Source organism: Glycine max, chromosome 2, assembly GCF_000004515.6.
Source record: "Glycine max cultivar Williams 82 chromosome 2, Glycine_max_v4.0, whole genome shotgun sequence".
Taxonomy (NCBI): Eukaryota; Viridiplantae; Streptophyta; class Magnoliopsida; order Fabales; family Fabaceae; genus Glycine; species Glycine max.
Window position 1 is genome coordinate 10,072,753 of NC_016089.4, and position 24,482 is coordinate 10,097,234.

Sequence of the window (24,482 nt, forward strand, 5' to 3'; positions counted from 1 at the left end):
ATAATTTAGAAATAATTTATTTTAACCAACACTAAAGATTAATTAAGAAGAAAAAGAATCAAGAAATCAATCCCCGTAATTAAAATTATTTTAGTTCCTACAATTTGGTTATTGTTTTTTAGTTATCGTAAAATTATTTTTATAATTTTAGTCTTTATGTATATGTGAATGACATGTAGCATGTAACTATACATATGCGTGCATGGATGACACATAACACAATGTAATATTCTATTGTCATATTATTTTTTAACAAAAATTTCTTTAATGACAAAAACTGGAAATATATATTAAGGATATTTAAGCCTTGAGTTTACTATATTATTATATTAATGTCTGAAAGTAACTTGTACCATGAATTCAAACTATAAAAAATGTTTGAAGCTTTTGGCCCTTTTCAAAATTAATTCTTATAATTTCCAATAAAAAAATACACATTTCTATAGATTTTTTTAAAAACATTTTCAAACTAATTGTTGCCAACCCTACTCTAACACTAAGAAGAGTGCTAATCAAGGATTTAGAGAATTATAGAAGAGACTTTTGGTTGTTTAATGAACACAACTAGTGCTAATATTAATCTTTGAATTTTATATGCCATAAGTTCGTGATGTCTTTGTTAAGTCTCTTTCGATTGGAGACAAAGTAGGTGGTAATGTGACAAACTCAGCATCTTACTTTAAATGATTAGTGGGCAATAATAGCACAAGGTGCCAATCTCAATCCCTTCATCTCCAATTTCTTCGAGATAGAGTTCATGCCCCTTTTGTGGCTCGTATAGATTAGATTATCTATTTGCTATCATAACATCATACACCAATACCGTTTATTGGATATAATTAATTGAAGCTTTAGTGATAATGCTTCTCAAAACTCTATGATTAATGATCGATGTGCCTCCAAAGAAGATGGATTATCTATGAAAAAGAATATAGATCTACTAACTTTAATTAATTATATAAAATAAACTCCGGTAAAAGAGAAAAAAGACAAAAACAGGAATAAGCATTTAGATATGATGGATAACATCACGACGAATTTAAAAGAGCAAACTTCATTATCTCTATAATTTACTTTCCTTTTCTGTCTAAAAACTATACGTACAAATATTTGCCTTTGCTTTACTCTTTGTTTATATGCATGAAATTAGGTTAAAACAGCTTAAACAAGAAAAGCAAAATAAAGGCTTTGAAGATGTCATGGAAAGGGTAAGTGTATGGGAAATTAGGATTAAAAGTGATGGTAATGAATAACAGTGGTTCTGCGTCGTGGAGGGTCATATCGCAAAAGACTTTTTTGCAATGCCGGGTGATTTGGTGCCAAAAGTTATGTTTGAAAATGAAATTTAGGTTATGCTAGGCTGATAATGATCAATTGAAACAGTCAGACGATTTTGTTGAAAATAAATAAATTCTTTGGAGTATAAAAAAGTACTCTTAATTTTATTTAAAGTTATTACTTAATTGATAGAAAATAAATGTTTAAAAGCTATAAATATTCTGGATTAATTATATAATTGTATGACTGTCCTTTTCTTTATTTTATTGCAGGAAAGTAAGTTTTATCTTTAAATATAATTAATATGTATATCTCTTACATTGTATGAAAACATTAAATTTAGGGAATTTAAAAATAATTAAGAAAAATATTAAGATATGTATGCATACTTAATTTAAAATAATTTTAAATTAAAACTTGATAAAGAGAGTTAAGAATAAAAGGTGTCGTTCTTTAAGAGACTATAAACTAAAATACTAAGTCACTTTCAAGACAATATACTCTAATTTAATACATAGGAGAGAAATAATTGGCATCTATAAAAGAAAAAAGAGTAATCACCCGCTAACAAGTAGATTTGAATAGACGTGGAAAATAAAAGGAGAAAATGTAAAGATAAAGCAAAACCCAATTGATTGAAATATAAAAGGAGTTGACCATTGATGTTTCCACACCCTAGATCCGTATCTTTTTCTAAACTTAGCCTCCATAGAGTCATACTTTTAGGTTAGAAGATGTGAAAGAAAAAAATTGTCATATTTCTTTTTTCTCTTTTAACTCTTTTAGATAATATAAAATTAATTATTAGCTCCGATTCCTAGTAGTTATATTATTCCCTACCACTAAAGTGCTATATGACTAGAGAAGTTTGATTCATGAATATCAAGTGCTAAATATAGCTAGAGTTTCATTTTTAGGACAAGTACCAATAAGTGCTGTAGCATTAGCAATTCCAAAGAAAAAACTTTATTTTTTATTCCAATGGTTGGATTTTCTTCACATGGGACTTCGCATAATATTTTACTCTCTTCAAATCCTCTTGATTGGCGAACTCTTGTACGCTTGATCTTCATTTATTGCCTTCCAATTATACACATTCAATATCAAATCATTATGTAAGAGTAAACTACTAACATCAACTAAAAGTTTTATCAAAATTACCTAATAAAGTCCAAAAATAATCCGACAAAATTAAAGCAAAACTAAGATAACCAAACATGTTAGGAAAACATCCATAAAAAAAACATGTTAGGAAAACTTATTCTAAGATTTAATTTATAAGAGTTTTTAATCCCATATTGTTCCAAAATAAAATAATAATATACATATAAATAATAGAAACAAGATTTTCATTAATGTTGTACGAGAATAGTTATATAAAAATTACTTGGGACATCCATCTAGTTTTACTAAATTTATATATAAGTCTTTATAATTTAAAACTTTTTATAAACTTCTAGTTGCTAAAATATATTATTTCTTTAAATGTATCTGTACTAACTAATAATTGCTAAAATTTTATTACTCTGAACTACAAGACCAATGCTTAGATAAATTATGGAGCAGATTTATTTGACGGATAGGAGAAATGAATATATTCATATATTTTATGAATTTTCAATTTTTTTTACTCTCAAATTTCTATTATAATTGTCGTATAAAAATAAATAATTTGTTTCAAAATAATTATCATTTTAATTTTTTAATGTGACATTAATTATATTTTTCATTTATACCTCATATATTAATAATGAATAACAAAATCTAAAAATAAATTAATGATAATATAAGGTTAATTTTATAAAATTATTATTTTTTATGTATATTTATTATTATTTTTTATTTTCATACAATAACCTAAGACAATAATTATTTTAAAAGGTCACTCATTTCATAACTACTCCAAGTTAAGCACCCTTAACTATGAAGTTCTTATGTGATAGGCTATCGAAAAATATATGCATCTTGTTGGTATAAGTAGTACCAATTAATTTTTTTAAGTTTTCATCAACTATACAGTCTCATACCTACACAATCTTTGGATTCTTCTCTTTCCGGTGTGATTCGTCGGGGTGTTACAATTGTTGGATCTTTTTCAATAGAGTGGAATGATGAAAACATTTTTTCTTCCCATTGTACCAACAAATGGTTGATTTGATCCTTCGAAACTACACAAATCAGAACCATATCATCCATAATATATCATAGCCTTAAGCCCTCCAAGTCTTCTATATAGCATAAATCTTGGTCATTGTTAAACATTTTTAGGTCATATAATCTTCCTACCCAGCTCTCTTTGAACCACCTAATCTTTTCTTTAGGGATTTTGATATCCACACCATCCCACTGATCTTTCTAGTTGTTGTGGTATTGATGGTTTTTGTTCTACTCTATCCACACCCCTTTCACTTCCTGATGTTTGTGAGTTATGGCTTGTGCATAAGTCCTTTGTTGTGTCCATACTCCATGTTGATGTTTCCTGTAGTGATAATCAAAATGTTAAGCAACAATTATCTTTCATCTATCTTTTACATGCTCATTCTCCACCATACCTTCCCATCATCTCCCAGTATTCATTAGCTTTTATTTCGATATATCAACAAACATTTTTTTATTACCAATACAAATTTTGTCCAATTGTTGCTCTAACTCCTTCTCATTTCTAACACCTTTGAACCTCAAGAAACCATATCGGTGACCCTCTTGTTTTCTCTTTTTTGCTATAAAAATCTCCCACACTTGTCCCTATCTTTTAAAGATATTTCATATGTTCCAATCTCTGTGACCCTCCGAAAATCTTGAGAAAAAGAAGGTTGAAACATCTCTTCCATTCCTCTAGTTACCTTTATTTGTCTTACCCTTTCACTCCCTTCCTCTCATCCTCACGGGCTATTGATTTGTGTTATTTGATAATCTTTATGCGGAATCTTTCTTGAGCCCAATATGAAGACTAAGGATATGATAAGTTTTATACAAGTGCAAGAGTTAGTCCAAAGAGGTCTGGATATTCTTTTGCCAAAATAAAAGGTCTAGATATTCTTAGACAAAACAACCCAACTTATATACCATTTTCTTTTATATACTAAAGGTTATCAAACAAGTTTTCTAACAAAGATTAGTTAATATAGCTCGTAAGTATGCACCAATGTTATGGTGACCCTAATTATAGCTACAACAGTCCAAATCTCTATTTGCTTTCCAATTCATGACAATGGAGTAGGGAAATGCCAAAATGAAATGTGGCTTCATGAATTTTCATCACTTCTCCTTCCTAGTTTTCTATCAAACAAACAAAGCAATTTTTTTTTGGGCAAATGTTAGTTATTAATTGTTAGTTGGAGGATCAAACTATGACCTTTCCCTCTCTTTCTTCTCTTTTTACCACCAAGCCAATCTTATAATTTCTAAAAAAAGAAAATTTTAATATTTCTCCTTAATCTCTCTTTCGAATCTCTCAAAACAAAGGTTAAAGTAGAGAAAAAGATATAAACTTAGATAATATGATATAATAAAAAGAGTAAATTACACTCGCATCCCCTATGTTTTTTCCAAATTACATCCGACACCCCTCCTTTTTTGCACCCTACAAAAAACTCCTTCATTTTTTAGCTCACATTACATCTAGACCCTCTCCCTCCTAAACATCGTTTAATAATTTAATAGAAAATAAGCACATGTTGGTCACATGAAAATTTATGTCTAAAATACTCTATCTTCTTCCTCTTAAATCCATAAAAGACACGACATCATTTTCAAGTTGAAAATATTTTAACACTCTTATTTCTTTATTTTTTTCTCTAATTGAACGTGAACCCAGTTTTTTGTTGGACATGAACCCACCTTATTAGTACGCATGTGTTAACACCCTTCCTCCTTCTTCTTCTTATTCTTTTTTTTAGTTCAATCTTTTTGGTGCATGTTGGGTCGTTTGGTTGTTGCGTTTTTGTTAGACGTGTTCCCAACAATGTCTATTAATTGAATATGGTTATTTGCTTCAATTTTTAGTATTTTGCTCCTGGATTTGTGTTTTTAACTCCTTTTTTTGAAATATTTATTTTTGATGGCTAGGTGTTTGACATAATATCTCAATCAAGAGCTGCATCTTTTTCAAGTGTTAACAATAATGAAGTAATAGTCAAATATTATAGGAAAAACTGTTATTGCCTTAAGAAATGTCCATTCATAAGATCAATTATTAATTTGTTATTGAATATTTAATAAAGATGTTAGGACAATTTTTTTTGTTCACATATTTCAATTGACGTTTGTTAACGGCATTAACAAAAGGAGTGATAGAATTAATGTAAAAAAAGGAAGAGGTATCGGGTGCGGGTGTGAGTATAACAAAGATGTTAATTTCGTCTGCTCACATATTTCAATTGACGTTAATAGAACGAGGATAAAAGTAATATAAAAAAGGGGAAGAGTATGGATGCGAGTGTAATTTACTCTAATAAAAATAGGAGGCAAAGAAAATAATGAAATGTTAAAAAATATACAAATGTTTGTATTTTACTATGACTATGAGTGATCATACATTCTAAAAAAAAAAAAAAAACAGTGACCATACACAAACGCTATTTTATAAAATATTCCAAAAGCATCTATTTTATATTTTCTCTCTTTCCTTTTCTTTTTATCATATTATATCAATTTTTATATTTATCTGTTTTCTCTTTTCTTTCACCCCTAAAGTGTATAATAACATAGAGTAGTCCATGCAACATTTTCCTATCATCACTGATATTTTGAAGTATGGACACAAATGAATTGAGCGCTAGTAACTCCACGTTAATTTGTCTTTGTCGGCAGTCTTCTCTCGTTTTGTTTTTCTTTTCATCAATTACAACAAATATGAAGTATTATTGTCCTTTATTCTTGTCAAATTCCAAATTCAAAACCGGCAGTGTTGATTTCGTTGGTAATTGTCTTATGGCAATGATCACAAGGGATTGTGTTCGAATTCATTAAACACATGGCTATGTATAAACACAAATTCCAAATTCAAAACTCATTGCTTATTACTTACGAGAAGGAGGTTTCTTATTGGCTAATGCTCAATGCCTGATAATTGGCAGCACTTCAACCAGTGCGAGTCAGAGTGGACAACAGTTCTCAATCTATAATAGTGCAAAAATCAGAATAATTTGAAAGTTTATAATGAAATTAAAGTTGAAGTGTTATCATGTATTTTTTTAAAAAAATAATATGTTGGAGTGTGTTACGACAAAATTTCTGTTAGTGTTCCTGTGAGAAAGCATTGCATAATTGACGGAGAAAAGGGGTACCATCAAACTTTCATAAAGTTTCTTCCAATGGAATTTCAGGGCAATTTTTTTTAATTCTTTTTAATTTTGAGTTTCTCCATTAACAGGGTGCATAATAAACCTATGTCAGTGTGGCAGCTCCTTGATCTTAAGAAGATATGACAATGATTTGATGTTGATTGCTCACCAATAATTTCCAGCAGTTTTCCTTTCTACATTTCACAATGTGTGAAACCATCTGGCCTAATAAGACTGCCATATCGTGTATTTTCTTGGGTGGGACCATAAAATTGCCTTATTTTTCAAACTAGTTGCATGACACGTGATTGACTCATCACAATATCATGGTTCTAACTTTTGGGGTCCTAAGAGTGCCACCTCTAATGGTTTACATCATTCATCTGTTGACACAGTCCAAATGAAACCTCAGGATAGAACTTGTTTTGGCTACATGTGAATGGACACTCTACTATGACTGTGTTGCCTAACAAAGATAGAATTTGCATTGCGTGGATTGTAATGGCTGAAACTAAGATCCTGGTTTCTATTTGGGCTTCTAAGGTTTGGGGTCTTTGCCTTATTTTTCTTGGAAAATTTTCAACCCAAAGATTCTTATGTGCCTTCTAAAGGGGGCAAATCAATTCCTAGATTGAAGCAAGCTTCTGTGCTTGTCCGTTACTGTGAACATGTGTCTCAACTCTCAACCGTTTAATTAATCATTGCATAGAAACTGAAAAAGAAAGAGCACAATGACTGATAAAAAAGAAGCAAATTCTAAGAGACAAGAGAGGATCCGAATTCATTGAATATATCAGGCATATGCAATTGCTTGCAGTAAACGGAAAAACAAATGCTTTCTTAGAGCATGTTTGTGTAGATATTACCAATGAAATTTTTATCATTCCAAAACACAAAACGCAAAAGATCCAAGTTTGTTACTTTTGCAATGTATTCATTGGAAAGAGTAAAAATTGGTGACAATGTGGAAACAAACATACTCTTAACGTGTTTGAAAAGCTGAAAATCACAGCAATTTCACTAGAAAACATAGAATTTATATCTACTAGCTTCTAAGTAAATGGCTAAATGTGAAAAAGCACGTCTAGGACGTGAAACAAAACAATATAAATCCATTCAAGGAGACGGAATTCATGAAATTCTCATGCCAATCATTGATTGTTTGATAGTACTAGAGCATGTTGAAATATAACACGAACTCAATTCTGTTTTATGTTTTAAGAATAAAACAGTAAGTTAAAAAATGAAAAAACTCGATTTCATTGGAATAAAAGGTAAAACAAAAAATGACCAGAACGTAATCGGACGTTTCATTCAATCCTATTCATGCATCAAATCCTATCATTATTATCTGTTATAAGTACTCAAATTGATAACTGACATGTATAAAGACATTTTTTAAGATTAGTTCATCTCTAGCACGAAGAATATGTCTGTCACCTATGGATTTGAAAGTCTATAGTAGGCAAATGCCTCTGTCTAGAAGTCTGTTCAAGCATTTCATCATTTTGTCAACAACTACTCTGTCCACCAAAAACTCAATAATACATAATAACCCTACCACGTACAAGCTGGGAGCTATGGCCCTTTCATGCTGCAATCACAGTGCTTCCAGGAAGCACGTTGTTTCTGTCCCAGATTGCTGGGTATAAAGCAACATCAAAAGCAATGTGAACAATTATTATTAAAAACTGCAATCCAGCACCTTGTAAAAGGAAAAAAGTCACTCACATTTCCAAACACATTATTCTCTCAAGTTACAAGTGACAATCCTGATAAGTTAATAACTAGATGAAATATGACCAAATGCCAAAAATAAAAGAGTACTTATGGACCAAAGAGAAAATCACATGAGGAATATACAGTGATCAAAATGGTATTTGCCCCTACTTTTCCAAATGTTTTGCTCAAATAAAAATGTTTAAGCCTGAACTCCACATAGCTGAGCATTAACTTGCTCCCAGCATGGTCTTGGATCAGAAAAGACCCCAGTCATGAACCCTGAAGCTTGTAACAGCAAGTTTAAAGACCTCTTCCATGGGCATGCATCCAGCTTGAGCAGCTGGAACAGCTACACCAGCACCAACTGTGTCTGCACTTTCGCTAAAAGGGCTGCAGATATAAAATATCATTCAAATGTGTATGTCTGCAGATATAAAGTTCAGATTATATTTCATTTCACTTCTGATTTGATATCTGATCTGCTTAACTCTTAACATAGCAGATTTAAAATGATCAATTGCATATTAATATATAAACCAGAAAGGGCAGGTTTCAACCCAAAATAAACAAGACATATTGCACTCACCCCGAGGTTTAACATGATACTGTGTATATAACAGCATAATACTGTGTATCTTTTCCATTAACACAAACCTTTCTAGATTTCTTATACAGTTATATGGATCAGAATGGTCAAAGAAATGTCAAAAAAGGGGTGAGTATTGAGTATTGAGTATCGAGTGTAATGTCATTAAACTTCAAGAGATGTGAGTGTAATTTGTCCTAAACAAAAGGTCCTAATCAAACCTAAACATCTATCTAAATTTCAATAGAACTCAACGAATCAGTCATAACTTGAGAAAAAGCTTATTGTCATGAAAATGATATGCTAAAACTTACTTTATAACAATGGGCTCATATGCAGTGACTAGTACATCAGTATCAACTCCTTTAAGATGCAAATTTGCCAAATAAACCTGAAGAAATGAAACAATTTTGGAATGACTCAGACCAGTCAATGTAGGAACAGTGTCTAATTAGCATTTGCAAAATTTGAAGAAAAACAGAAACTACTTTCACAAAATTTTGTGCTTCCCTTCCTTGCCGTCCTTTAGAAATTGCCTGCCGATAATAACAGATGACAGCAAGTGATTAAAAACAAAACCAACATTATTTCACACAAGAGATTTCTAGGTCTTACTACCTCTTTATTTGCTTATACAGATCGGATGTTTTGGCCAATTACAATATGCATCTCTATAACCATGGAGAGACATGTGACATGTCTGATTCAAGAGGGTTATCGAGTAAAATGAACATATTTCATAAAAGAAACTCAATTTCTCATTTGATAATCTCAGAAGGAAATAGACATAGACATAGATCAACCACATGCCAATCATTGTTCCCACCAAGAGAAGCCAGTGTTCTTGACAATACAGGCTGAATCAATAAAGTGATAAAACAAATGAATTACAGGCATAGATTGGAAATTTTATAAACAATATGAAGACAATTAGGAGATCAACATATATGCAAATATCTAAGTGGTAGAACAGACTAAAAACTATGTTTCATCTGTAAGCTAGTCATCCTAGCATCACTATATCAGCAGAATTTATATGACATCTCAGACTGCCTCTGATGAATAAGCAGCTAAATGTACTCCTAATTATAGCAAAATCTTAAAAGGCTGGGTAGGCATCAATTTAACAGTATTGAGGTATAGGTGACACCAAGATGCAAAATTATTAACAGATACAATTAACACAAACCAAAAAAAAAATAAAAATATAGAAGCTACTACACAAGTAATCATGTAATAAAGTCGTCATCAAATAATATCAAGATCAAGAGTAATTTTTTTTTTTTTTTTTTCGTACCCCATTGCCCGGAGGCTCTTCGCTATGCGAAGGTATGGGGGAGGGATCAAGAGTAATAAATAATAAATATTAAGTTGATTCAATTTTGCACCTATAACATTGTCTTTGCACATCCTCAATCTGTGACACTGAATATATAGTAAATAACTAGGCACACAAGTGGATTGTGAAATCTAATTGGCAAGCCAGAGAAGGAGAAGTATAAGAAACAACATATGAACATCAATCCCGTCCATGGTCACTCATTCAGATGACCAGGAAATGGTATTGAAACACAAATCAAGGTCAAAACAAGCATAGAAACTTTACCATTTGACCCACTGCAGTTATTACAACTGCAGGCATATTCTTGTACATCAAACCAGGTGCTTCAAGAACTCCTGACTGCTCAATAACCTGAAGTAATTTAAAGGGGATGGATGATCACGAGACACAATAAACTTAGATGATCAAGAAACACAATAAACTGTGCAAAAAATAAGGCACTAAAAGAAAGCTATCGTCTCTGACAGAAGTTCCTTTGTATTAGTACAAGCACACTCACACAAAGCAATGGAAGTAGTGTTATGCTCTAATAAATCAAATCACTTTGGAATTAAAATGGAAGAAATGTTACCAGCCATGTTATAGTGTGCTGAAAAGAAACGGAGTCTGCCAATCATCAATGACAGATAAACCTCCTAAAATACAAAGAAAACATTCACATAAGTTAAAGCTGCAGGTAAATTCAATTATTCTCTGTCTAATTGGATTTTAAATCCAAAGGAATGCTTGGATTCATCTAACAGTTTTGAGCACTTTTGGACATGAAGAGGTTTGGAAATGGCTTCAGGTTTCTCTAGAGGAAGATGATCAAACAATTGGTGAGCACTGGGGGCTAGAACAGTTATGAGTAATTACCAGAGGAAGACAGCCCAAAAATTACAACAGAAAGATAATCAGAATACAGAATAACTGAAGATCATGGAGCAATAAGTTGCTGCCAGCAGAAATATTAGTCATTTTAGTTCGGGTTTCTTTGTGTTGTGCAGGTTTCATCTTATTTGAAGCAGTGATGGAAAAGAACGAATAAGAGAAACACGCTGCACTTTAAGAAAAAAGCGTATCTGCAATGCTATTTCTTTTTATATTGTAAACAGGTATTTCGAGCTAGAGGCAATCTTTTTTTTTTTTTTTTCTGTAATCTCTGATGAAGGTTGTTTCTGACTTGGTTTGCACCACTTGTGCTAAAACTAGTAGTTATTAATAAAATTTCTTCGTAGCCTAACAAAAAAGAAACACACATAGGATACAATTAACGCAATAAAATCTAATTTTCCCTACACCAATTACAGTGCTCTCACTTCATGAATCCCATAACTCGAAGAAACAAACCAAAACCATAATGAACGACATACCACACTTCCTTCAGCATCCTGTTCAGTAGCAAGGTCTTGAAGAAACCATGCAGCACTCCCATTATCAGCAACATCAGGCTTGAATTCTAAAAGCTCAAAGATCAAGCTTTCATCGTGGCTCGGATCCGCAAATACCTCCTATATATAATATCAAGACCCAAAAACAAGTCAGCAAAAGGACTAAACAAAACATGGAACATTATACAATCAAAGACAAAGCATGACAAAACCTGATGATCAGGGACTTGTCGAATATTGCTGACATCCTACAAGAAATAACCAGAACCTTAATTTCAGCAAAACTAAAGCCACACAGTGTCTTCCAATGGTTTATGCAAAGAACAAAAAAAAAATGACCTGGAATCTGTGGGGGAATGTGCTAGCTATTTTGCCACCAAACAAAGGGTGTTGGTAAACAATATCTTCTGGCATTTTGCCGCCAATAAAAAGAATACGAAACAGCACCACCCTAGTTTACATCAAAATTGCAAAATCACCACGACCCATGTTAGCAATTCACATGAAACAACAAAAAGGAATCAAAAAATCAATTCTTTTTTAAGTTTCTTGCTTTAGGGAACGATAATTAAGCCCCCACACAAATGTGCAAACCTAAGCACAGTATTGGATATATGAAAAAACGTTGTTGGGACACCAAAAAAAAGAAACCTAAATGGGGAGTAAGAATATCTGGGAGGAATCGAAGTACGTGAGTGCAACTAGCAACGGGTGAAGCTCTAGTTTGTTCTGCCACTATTTAAACCTTTTCGTTGCTGACAATATACTGCTTGAACTTTAAGCTTTGTCCCTAAAAACAATACTGGTTGATACTTAAGCTTTATCCATTTCTTCCTTTTATTTAGAAATTAGAATTGGAAATTTAGAATCACTGCTTGAGATTGAAGCTTTCTCCTTTTCTTGTTACAAAAAAAAAAAGTTTTCTCCTTTTCTTGTTACAAAAAAAAAAAAGTTTTCTCCTTTTCAACGGTGCACCTTTCTATTATTAGTTTATTAAGTCATTACGTCAAAGGATATAAATTAAAGATGCTTGTAAGTTGTTCATCAATAGTTCAATAGTGGAATGAACTCGATTTTTTGTAAATCAAAGTTTCTTATTTGATTTTTGTGGACGGAAGAAAAATTTTGTTGGAAAAGGAAAACTCCAATAAAGTGATAAGTTAAATTTTTTAATAAAAATTAATTATCAATAATTCATATCAATAATAACAAAAGATAGCTTTACAAATTTTTACATGGTAAGAAATAAAATTTATTTTGAGTATTGCTACTCGCACACCCTTTTGCTATTATTAATGTCCACCCACGTATGTGTCTTTTAGTTATATTTCCAAATTATCCCTTAGATGGAAATACAAGATAAACATGTTTCCTTTACATAAATTGGGGTAAAAATTAAAACATAAAGAAAATACGGTTTTGTTGCACACTTGCATAGTGTAATCATATTTTTCATTGTGCTTTGATTTTTCACTCCCATTTACGTAATTGGAAACATATTTTTGTTGCGCACTTAAAAATTTACGAAATGAAATTATGTTTTCATTATTCTTTTTTTGGTCAAAAATCTCCACACCCTTCCTCTTCCCCTTCCCCTACAGACGGCACATCACAAACACTTAGAGCTGTTTTGGATCTGGGCTGAGTGGCAATGCATGTGTTCTGATTTGGATTGAGGCGGGGGAGACGATTTTGGATTTGAGAAGGAAAGGGGCTGTGGGGATTTGGTGGGTGGGCAAATGAAGAATTTCTCAAGGTTGGTAGTGCCAACAGCAAGGGTTGGTAGTGAGAATTGTAGTTCCCATTTATTTTTAACTTGAACCCAATAACAACCGAAAAACAAATGCCCCAAAAAATAAAAATTGGCAAATGTCATATCCATTCCCCTTTTATTTTAATTTAAAAATTTTACTATCATTAACACTGTCTATACCCAAAATACCCTTACATGCTATTTAATGATTATTCCAGAAAGTAGTTTTAGAATGCTATATATCATCTAATCACGTGCACTTACCATTCCTGGCCTTCCCCATTTATTCCTATAACAACCTCCCTCTTGAGTTAGCTATCAGTTGCAATCTGTCCCCTACACACAAAGGTCTAATTTTCTGTGTCCCTCTTATTCTTCCTAATATGCACCCTCCTAAGTCCTAACCTATCATAAAGTATGCTACAATATCCCAATCACCGGCCACATCAACCAATTACATAGTTATGTCCCATAACTGATTCTCTAAAATGCTGAATGAAAGTGAGTTACAAACTTAAATTGTTCATAGCACCTTCACTGTGTAGCAAAGCATGGATCATAATTTTGGTATTGCACCGCACTGCACCGATATGTTCAAAATAGATCGACAAGATATTACACAGCTAGAGACATAAAACAAAGAGGGACCAATTGATTAGAGTGAGGACTGAAGCCATACTCCTAAGTAACAACAAGAACGCAACAAAAACAAAGAAACTCATCAGTGATATTTGATAGAAATACTAGAACCAGCTAACTATCACACCAACAGTTACCCCCTTGTCTGAAACGGATTCAGAAAATATCACGACAAAAGAATCAGAACAACAAAAATATTTAGTAATCTGAAACTGAAGTGACTACATACATTAAAGAGGATGCTTATTTATATAAAAGAACTAACTACAAAAAATAAATAAGTGATGCAAGCCTTTATTAGAAACAAGAAATATTTATAAAAAAAAAACCATTTATTGTTAAGACTCTCTACTTTGCCTTGCTCTATCAGTCTTTTGCATAAATTCCTGGACTAATTGTTCTATATATCAATAAGCCACGGGAAGAGGACCGAAGAGAAGCCACCAAAACAATCTCGTCTCAACTTTGAAGAGATGCATGTATCGGTTAAAATGCTCACTTGGCACTCCAACCACATTCGTTATCCGCAAGGAATTGAAGCTTCTTCCTCCAGTAACTGCTACTATAACTTACAAGTTCTTAACCTTACCCCTTGGAAGTAATAGGTACCTTTTAAGTGCAAGGATAAGCACCCAGGTAGAAGCAGAGATCTTTTCCTTGATCATTAAGAGCAGTGCTGAGCTCAAAACAGTTTTTAAGATCTGAGCATGCAATCCTTTAAAATATCCCAGTATGCCCTCCCTTTTCCATATTCCATAGAGAACACTAAGCACTGTTTTCTGTGATTTTATCTTTGTTTTGGAGGTTTCTTCAGCTGAGTCTGCAGCTTGAATGATAACTTTGCACCTATAAGCAGAAAGAGATCTTAGAAGGGTCATACTTCGTTCACAAATCAAAACTAGTTTGAAGAAACATTTAAATACCTGATAGCTGGATATGTTAGACAGGTAGCAATGCTCTTTGAAATTGCACCTAAAAGAAAGGCCATAAATGCAGAAAGGGACGCTGGAGATGTTCCTTTATCAGCATTGTCTTGTTTATTCTTCAGTGCTCGTTGTTTAAGCTGATCAAACACCGTATACTGTAGCACGTGGTAGTTCCAAATTAAGGTCTTTTGTTTTCAGATCAAGAATTCTAAATATAACTTCACAGAAAGCACACAAACATATACAGAGTTCCAGATGATGCAAACTGCAGCTTGACCTACCTGAATTGCAGGGTTTGATGTCAGCAGCAAGGAAATACTGAGGCCATCAAATGCATCACTCCAGTTTCCTTCTGTAAGGGTCTTCAGTAGCCCTTTAGACTTTCCAAATTCACTTGTCTGCATCCTTGAAGAGGCTGTATCCAGAGGCTACACAATCATCAATGAGGTATGCTTAGCATTAAATTACAAAGTTTGATATGATACCTTGTCTCTCATATGCAACTTAACAAAGGACAAACAGAAAATAATGTTTATAGGTAGATAGTAAACTAGTAACAGTGGATGATTAACCAAAATTGTAGTAGATTGTGCATTAAGGACTTCAATAGTTTTCATGTGGTTGAACATGTTTTATTCCAGAGATGCACTAGATCCTCTCCTTTTTGGTTTCACAATCAAAATACAAATGACCAAAAATAGCATCAAGCCAGAAAGCATAACTACACAAGACTTTCATCACAATTTTGTGCCATCAAAGATACCAATAAGAAGCTAATGAAAATTTGGTATTAAAGTGTCCTACTCCTAAAACTATAAAAGACGCGTTTTAATTTTTAAATAATCAATTAAAACTAGAAAATAGCTAATGCTGCCTCACCTGAGTCGCAATGGCTGTGCAAGCCCCAGCAGCAGCAGCAATAACCAAGTTTGCTTTTGTTCCAATGGATTTATAACCACTTTTTTCTAGATACAGTCTTTTAAAATAGCTGTATCCGTAGAAGTAGACAAATTGTGAAATGAAGGATTGAAGATTCTTTGTTCCAAGGCCCTGGTAAAGTGAAAGCACCTGACGGTTAGATATTGCCTCCAATAATACATCAGTGAGATTCCTGCAAATAAAACAATTAGAATGAAATTAAGTATATATACCCAAGAGATACATTCAGTTGGCTAATTTAGACACACAAAGGCCAGGAGGTAAGATCAATCAACCATTCAACCTGCATACTCAAGCCAAGAAATTATGATGTTAAAAAATGATTCTTTGATGTAAATGCAACTTGGCACACCGCACACCACATGCAGAATAATTTTTATCATTTGTAAAATTTGAATGCATCACACTTCCCTGTTGAATTCCTTTAAAAAAACATAAAATGTAACAGTCATCATAGGAAAAATTAAACTATTAAGCCGACTAAACCACTAAATAGGCTCTTGTAAGACTTAGTTCTCCTCAATTTGGTCCCTCTAATTCTAATATTCATAATTGAATGCTAAAGGGTCTATCTGATTCTCTTAGATTTTTTGTTTCAAAAACTGTTTTCTAAAACAATTCCACACTACTAAGTAATCAATTTCTCATCCAAAATCTATTAAGTTCTGAAAGTTGTTTCATTCATCCTCTCTTTCTATTTTCTTCAAGTGCTAGCTATGTTCAATACATAGGGGACAAATTTCAGAAAACAGAAATGTATTAAAGGGACAAACACTTTCAAATGTAATTACAGACAAACAAATTTTAGAAAATAGAAAACTGTTTTTTTGAAAATAGAAAACAAACAAGGCCTAAGTGTTTTAAATTGATCCAATTTGATGGTTTTACACATTCTAGAAGCTTTAAAACTGAAACAGAAAACTATTCAGACAACCAAAAACAATTTCATCTAATTCATATCAGAGGAAATAACACCCTCCCCAAAAAAACCATCTCATATCCAATTCTCTAAAGTGTTCCCGATAAATCACCATTGTTAGGTGATCTGGTTACCCCGTAAAGTTTCTTTTTTTTTCCAAGAATTAAGAAATGCAATCTGATAGAAAAAACAACCACCAAAAAGCCTTATATCCCTCTGGATCACACCGCGCCATTCAGCTCAGTTAAAGACCCAAGTTTTAGCGATACTATTTCCATAAGCATCCCTCTAAGACAGAAAACTAGAATCAAAACAAACCCAAGCTAAAAATGTTAAGTCTTTCAAGATCAATAATAGTATATCTGAGACTACAAAGCAAATGCTTTTTTTTTTTATAGGCAAATATTAGTTTGGTAAAATGTTAGTTTTGTTAGCATAGGATCGAACCCACAACATTTCCCCTCTTCCCTTCCCCCTTCACCTTATATCTCCAACAAAGCAAATACTAGAAAAGGGCAAGGCAATTAAACAGGTGGTTGATCAACGACCACCATCTCCTCAACATAAGACCATAACACAAAGTCTCGATCCAAAAACACCCAATTATGGTAGGAACACACAAAAAAAAAAACATTTTTTATTTTTAAATTTTCATCACCATCAACAAGGGGACAAGAAACCAGAACAAATTGAAAATCAATGATAACAAGGGAAATTGAGAATGATGGGTAGGGATTAAACCTGTATTTTGTTCGACCTGAGGAACGTGCCTCAGCCTGGTACTTGGTCTTGCAGGTGTCAAGGGGGTAGAGAATAGTGGTGCTGATCAGTGATCCTATGGCCCCGGAAGTTGCCTCTGCCAATGATTCCAGATCCACGTTCATCTTCTTCTTCCTCTGGAGCCCAAGATTACAGTGGCAGGGGTTGTTGGAAGGTGTGATATTATTAAATTTTGTGATAAATAACAATGCATAAGATAGATGGATAGATATATATATATATATATTATATTATATAGTATATAAATTTATAGGAGTAGTGAGACAGGGGAAGGAAAATGAGTGTTACAGTCAGAAAAGGAAAAGGAAAAAGAAAAAATGGATTGGAGCAATGGACGCACCGAGACAAAGAAGGGTCATAGTTCATAAATCATAAATCGTGGAACGGCACCATGTAACGTTGTCAAACAAGGACAGACATCATATGGTTCCACGAAACTAAAGGAAGAAAACGTGAGTGGCGTGCTGCTATATAATATGTAGTAGTATCTATCTGCCGATTAGGCAAGTCCGTGACTCCGTGTACTACTTCCGCGTTATTGTGTGCGTCACTGCGTGCTATATATACTAGACGGTGTTAACAAAAACAAAAGACACTACTACTACTACATGACACATGCCCATAAATACACGATTCTTCAAAAACCCATGCAATCTAATTGTCATCAAATGATGAAATTATCCAATGGTCTAGTTCAGTCCCTAGAGTTTTTAAGAATTAAAAATTTTAAGTGTGATTGAATCCTTGAGCATTAGTTCTAAAGCCTACCTAAAAGGTTGAAACTTATAGGAATACTTGTGATTAGAAAGTCAAATATTTTAATTACCGTGATTGAAAAAATAAAATCCCAAAAACCAATAAATATAAGAAAATGTTTGATGGAACATTAGAATCAATTTTTTTTGGATTTTGTTTAGAAAGTTGATCTAATCTAATTCAAATCAAATTTTCATTTATAAAATTTTCATATTACCCATGTTTACTTTTTTTATTTCTTATATATTTATAAAATTATTACATAATCTAAATTTAATTTTAAAAAATAGTAATAATTGGATATATATATATATATATAACTATTGAATTGTGTAAATTTCTTTTTATAGTCTATATTTGAAGAAACATTCTGGTTATGCAATGACTTGTAGGTGAGATGTGATGTTTTTTTATTATGCTTCTTATATATTTTATTAAATATTTTCTTACAAAAATAAAAGTAAGATTAAATCAGGCTGGTGGGATTGGTGTAGGACACTTGACCTATGATTAGAGAACATAAGTAACTGCGATTAGAGAACATGAGCAAGTGCGGGTGATTCATATTTTTAGAGATGTCAATGCATGTGCTAACACATGGATAAACTCAAGATACAAAATGGTAACATATTTCTTGAAGGAAGAGCAAGCTAAGAGGTTCTTATGACAATTGTCTTTTATTGATATTTAGGGGTTTTCAACCCTAGTACATTTAGTATTTATATAAAAAAAAAACATAATATATAAATATAATTCAACATTTGAATCAAACTCTATTAAAGATAAAGATGCATGTTTCAATTATTTATCCCATCTTTCTAATACTTGTATAAAAAAATATAATTACTTTTGATAGTTGGTCACTAGAAGAGCTTTAAGTCTACAACTATCTACTTGATGTATGGTTTGACAAACATTTTAGTTAGTTTTTAATTTTTTTATTATTTAAAAAAAAATTGACCATATTAGTAGTATTTGATAAACAAGTGTTTTCATTAAAATGTAGCATTTTTTGGAGACATTACTTTAAGCAACATTTAGCTTTTTATGTTTTACTATCTCTATCCTTGAATATATGATTTTTTAAAACTAATTCATATCATTTAAAAAAGTTGGTTAATTTAGTTAGTAATATTAAATTTATTAGTGACTTATATTAATTTTATAAAATCACCCTTAATTTAGTTAATATTATTTTTATCTTTTAAATATTTATTAAATTTATTTTTTTATTGATTTTACATAAGGTGAAATTTTATTTACCATACTAATTAACATAATAAAAGATTGATGTTTCCTAAGTATATGCCATTTTTTTTATTTTATTTTAGATTTGGATGAAAATATTTTAATATATAATATAAGATTAATAATACGATGTCCAATATGAAAAAAAATACAATAATTAAAATTAAAAACAACTACTAGTCTATTACCTAACTTTTAAACTTTCAACTAATTTTTTAATTTTCATTTTAACTTTTTAAATACTTCTACCAAACACATTCTTAACCTATTACTTGGGCCTTTGACCGTGAATAAATATCCACCTCAATTTTGGAATTCACTAGTTCAAATTCATATAAATACCAAGAAATTTGTAACAAAATATAAATACCAAGAATTTTTCCACCCAATTTTTTTTCCCTCGGTGTCATTTCCTAACCTACAAGAGAAGAAGGAATGGTAGGGTTATGAATTGGGCCCACTAATGAGCTAGGCCCATTGGCTAATTTGGCTAACCCCTTTTCTTGATTGGACCAGGTGTGAACAATATCCAATAAATAATTATCACACAATTATTTTTTGGTTTGTATTAAGAATATTCTTCAACCGATATAGTTTGACACTATTTTTTAGATTACCGAAATAAATTTTGTTTCTTTTAGAAAAGTCTTGTTTATGCATAACAAAGAATCAAACTACTAATATGTTTAAAGATTCCAACTATGTACAATGTATTAACTGTGTGCTTAACCCCCTTAAAAAAAACTGTGTGCTTAACTGTAAATATTATACAGTATAACAGATATCCTATCCCTTAAACTGAAAAGAAAAGGAGAGTGAAATGTATTCAGTGAAGAATTAAAAAAGAAAAAAAATAATGAAGTATGTTTAGATGTGTTTTGAATTGTGCGTATGAAAAAATATCTATAAAAAAATATTAATCCCTTAAATAGATCTTACTATTTTAAAGGATTAATCTTTGACCTTAGACTAAGAATACTCTGATTTAATAAAAAAAAATGTAGAAAAAAAAACAAGTGAAGAAAAAAGACGTTGAAGTTTTAATAAATAATACTAATCAGGTGGGAGTATGACCAAAAAACCCATGACACACTCTTAACAGTGTTAGGATGGCATTGAGGGATTTTATAAATAATAATAATAATAATGAAAAAATAAGGTATAAATATAATGGACAAAGCATAAGATGTAAGAGTCAGGATGGCCGAGTGGTCTAAGGCGCCAGACTCAAGTTCTGGTCCTCGTGAGAGGGCGTGGGTTCAAATCCCACTTCTGACAATTCTTTTTTCTTCTTTTTTAAAGGTTTGGGCTATGTTGGATTGTGGCCCATTTCGAATCCATTCCGTTGGACCCAGATGGTATCTATGAGAAATAACGAGTTGTTCACCTCAAAAGTAAATAAAATAATAGTTTCCATTTTTATATTCCAAATATTTAATTAGCAACTAATAATTTAAGGAAAAAATAAGGTTTTATGTAGAGGAAAAATAACAGATGACTAAATTTATTTAATTTTTAAAATAATACAGGGGTTAGAGAAACTTTTGAAGATTATATTTATGCACACACGATTCAAATTAAAAAGATAACTTCCACATATGTTTTTAAAGCTTCAATTTTTTTTCTCTTCTAGTTGTCTTCAAATTAAAGGAAATAACACTACTACAAAGTTGAAAACCAACAGGAAATAATAATTCTAAAGAATTGATTGAGTGGAGTATATCTAATAGATTTTAGTTTTGAACCGTTTTTTGTCTTCGGGATGGATAAATATAACTCTATAAGTATATGTATATCTTTTTAAGTATTCTTTAAGTTTTGTGAATTTTTTTTTCTTTCATTAATTATTAAGTGGTTTATAACTATAATATTTTTATGATTTGAATTTATACATAACACGTTGAAATTTTTAAAATTTATAAGAGAAAATTAATAACATGTAACTATATGTCATACGAAAATTCTTAATCGAATAACCTAACACTGGTGTGTCATTCTCTCTCCTAAATTTTCCAATCTAAGAAAAAGAAGGAAATTAATAATAGAACCGACAAGAGGATGAAGGTCATCTGAATTCCATGACAATCAATGACTCCATAACATAATCCAGAACATTCCTTTGCAATACAAGCATGTTCTTTAGTTTGTCGTATTGGCAACATTTTAATCTCTAATTGAGCTGTGTAAAGCATATTTTCTCTTCTGGCCGAAGAGCTACATCCAAATTTGAGTCTAGTCATCTTATTCTGCAACTGCATATAACTGTAAGAAAATGATAACATGAACAGCATGGAAGTGACACAAAAGGGAACACTGGTCCCCAACCATGTTCTTTTCATTTGGGACCCTTCACGAGGTCGAGGTGTGCCATATCCCTTGAACAAAAATTAAATATGTTTTATTTATGCAAAAAAAAAAATCATCACTTTGCTCTTATTAATATGCCACGTGTGCATCACGTGGTTGGTTGAAATTTCACCATGCACTTGCAACAACAAGGGTATATATATATATAGTGCACATGCCATTAACAGTTTTTGAAATGACCATTTCTGGCATAGAAAGAAGTAGGTGCATTTACATCCCATGAAAAAATGTGTAGTTATTTTCATGCACCAAATCTCATTGATTTTTTTACTTTTGGTTATTCACTGATATAGGATCAATCACAAGCCGCAATAACAATAGGATTAATCACAAGCCACAATTAATAACAATATCCAAAACAATGCCTCTGTAACCTGTTGTGGCCACTAACTAGTAATGTTTACATGTTCTATATGCCTTAGCCATATATAAATATAAACAAGTATATACATATATATCAATCAGCACAAAGAACGTCCTATAATTTTCACAACTATTAGTGTTACATTGCTTCTTGCATGAGAAGGGGAGTTAGATATTTTATCTTTGAGGAAAAGGGCTAATAAAGTTTAGAATTGACAATTTTTATTTTTATTTTTTGTGATCAATGATTTATTAAACAATTACAATCAAAAATGAAAAATAAAATAAAAAATTGTTGGGGCCATGGCAACCGCCAGCCAAGTAGCCTCCACTATTGGGTTGCCCTATTTGTCAAGAGCATGTTTGAACAGAGGCCACAATGAGTGGGATGGGCAGTGATTTTATGATCACAATTAAGCTAAAATGGAAGTGTAGTGACATCTTGTCCACATTAGTTAGGAAAGCTTCAAGGAATACTTGGAGAGAGGGTAAGTGATAAACCAATTAATGTCACTTTCTAGTGGTTCATCATAGGATAAGGAACAAGCATATAGTTCAACAAGAGAACAAAGAATGTAAATTAGCTGCAGGAATAATGGTGATGGAATCACCTATGGATTTTTCTCCCAACATTGTTTGTCCCTTTGTGCCCTCCTTGTCTGCCTTATTTTTCAAAGGGTAGCATATGACAACCTTCTCTTTGTGTGCCAAGAATTAGTAAATGTCAATGACATAAATGAGTACTCACACTAATAGAGTAGTTGGAAATATATCAAGTTTCCTGTGTAAAATCTTCAGGTTGACCTTTTAGCATGTTCACTCAAAAATGATCCACAGAAGACTCTGGTGACTTTGTGTTCTATTGCATAGGTTCCCTAAGTATTTCACTTTTAGAGATTAATATGTCATTTTTAAAATGGAGAGTAATGATACATGAATTATCTTTTCTTTTAAATATTTCTTATTTTTTTTCTATCTCTCTCATGGAAAATGTTTGATAGACACCCCAAATATTATCTAACACTTAGATAGAAAAAGAAGAAAAAAAATATATAAGTATGATAAGATTTATGATGTAATAAAAAAATGAAGAGAAATGAAAAATATGATGTTTAAAAGAAAAGGTGGTTCATGTATGATTTCTCATTTAAAATGATGGGATATGCCCTAGTCATGACTATGCCAAAGGTTTTTCAAAACTTTTGGAGTAGATAAGAGTTCTGTTATTTGAATATAAAAAATTAATGTAGTATTCTTAAGGAGGTAATTCCTTGTCAATTGGGTACGAGTAGGATAATTAGATAAATAATAATAAAAAAATTTAAATATTTAATGTAATTGCATATTCAAGCTCAAAATTGACATTATTGGTTAAACTTAAAAATATCATGTTAGTTAATTCATATATTTGGTGGTATATAATTATAACTACTTTTTTACTTATTCTTTTTTATCTTTTTCATATGCATGCATCTCAAAAATACACTTTGTAATCAAAGGAGACAATATTTCGTTTTACTTTTTTATTGCTCATAATAAAACATTACACAATATAGTTGATTACTTGAGGAAAACAAAATTCTATCCCAAAAATGTTGTGAATGTGAAACATTGACAAATTAAAATTTTGATATTATTGTATTTTATTCTTTTGGATTTTCATTGATCATATAGTTTATATTCCAACAAATATATTTTTGGCTCCATCCTTGACCTTGGTGGTTTATTGCAAATGCAACCTTTTGAAAGTAGCTTCAACTGGTGAACATTCTAACAGGGGAGCAATCAGATTAAGCTAGTGGATGCTTAATGTAGCAGCCACATAAGCCACTCTTGCACGAAGTGTCGCCCTAGCATGATAGCTTGTATCATAGAGGCACAAAAATAAGGTTCTTTCAAAAGCATAAGGCATTAGGATCAGAGGTTTCCCTACCTATAGCCTCTAGGAAATAACATTGAGAAAGGGAAAGAAATATTACTCAAGAAAGAGAATACTTTATTAGCTACAAACCAGAATTTTTTGACAATTCAAGTTGTTAAAAGATTTAAGTTCTCTGTCAAATTCTTGTCATGGTTCACACTTCACAAATTGGACATCCTTTTTTCTCTTGGCAGAGATGCAAGAAATATCAAGTTCATTGCTTAGGGTAACCTTGATCTAAAAGAAAATTTTATTGACATCATAAATAAACTAAAAAGAGGGAAGGAG

General features: G+C 31.7%; 2 protein-coding genes and 1 non-coding gene across 7 annotated transcripts; 1 reads left to right on the forward strand and 2 right to left on the reverse strand.

Annotated features, from left to right (window-relative positions):
* Positions 1–8,272: 8,272 nt before the first annotated feature.
* LOC100776486 (ran guanine nucleotide release factor) lies at positions 8,273–14,053 on the reverse strand. 5 transcript variants are annotated; one of them, XM_006574840.4, is made up of 8 exons: positions 12,275–14,053; positions 11,923–12,034; positions 11,796–11,831; positions 11,566–11,703; positions 10,478–10,564; positions 9,360–9,407; positions 9,186–9,262; positions 8,273–8,675 (listed from the first exon to the last, which is right to left on the reverse strand). In XM_006574840.4, exons 2-8 carry the CDS (start codon positions 11,995–11,997, stop codon positions 8,540–8,542), a joined length of 597 nt encoding a protein of 198 aa, XP_006574903.1. In that variant the 5' UTR covers positions 11,998–12,034; positions 12,275–14,053; the 3' UTR covers positions 8,273–8,539. The 5 variants fall into 5 exon arrangements, 4 of the variants coding, with proteins under 4 accessions (XP_006574903.1, XP_006574902.1, XP_040867993.1 ...); XM_006574839.4 differs by having other exon boundaries at positions 12,235–14,053; XM_041012059.1 differs by having other exon boundaries at positions 8,273–8,709; positions 11,923–14,053.
* Positions 14,054–14,544: 491 nt separating this feature from the next.
* Positions 14,545–17,643, reverse strand: LOC100301879 (peroxisomal adenine nucleotide carrier 1). Its single transcript, NM_001248810.1, has 5 exons — positions 17,501–17,643; positions 15,781–16,012; positions 15,183–15,329; positions 14,899–15,056; positions 14,545–14,821 (listed from the first exon to the last, which is right to left on the reverse strand). Exons 1-5 carry the CDS (start codon positions 17,641–17,643, stop codon positions 14,545–14,547), a joined length of 957 nt encoding a protein of 318 aa, NP_001235739.1.
* A 3,094-nt stretch (positions 17,644–20,737) lies between these two features.
* Positions 20,738–20,821, forward strand: TRNAL-CAA (transfer RNA leucine (anticodon CAA)). The gene has a single exon. It is a non-coding gene; the product is annotated as a tRNA-Leu (tRNA).
* The last annotated feature ends 3,661 nt before the right edge of the window (positions 20,822–24,482 follow it).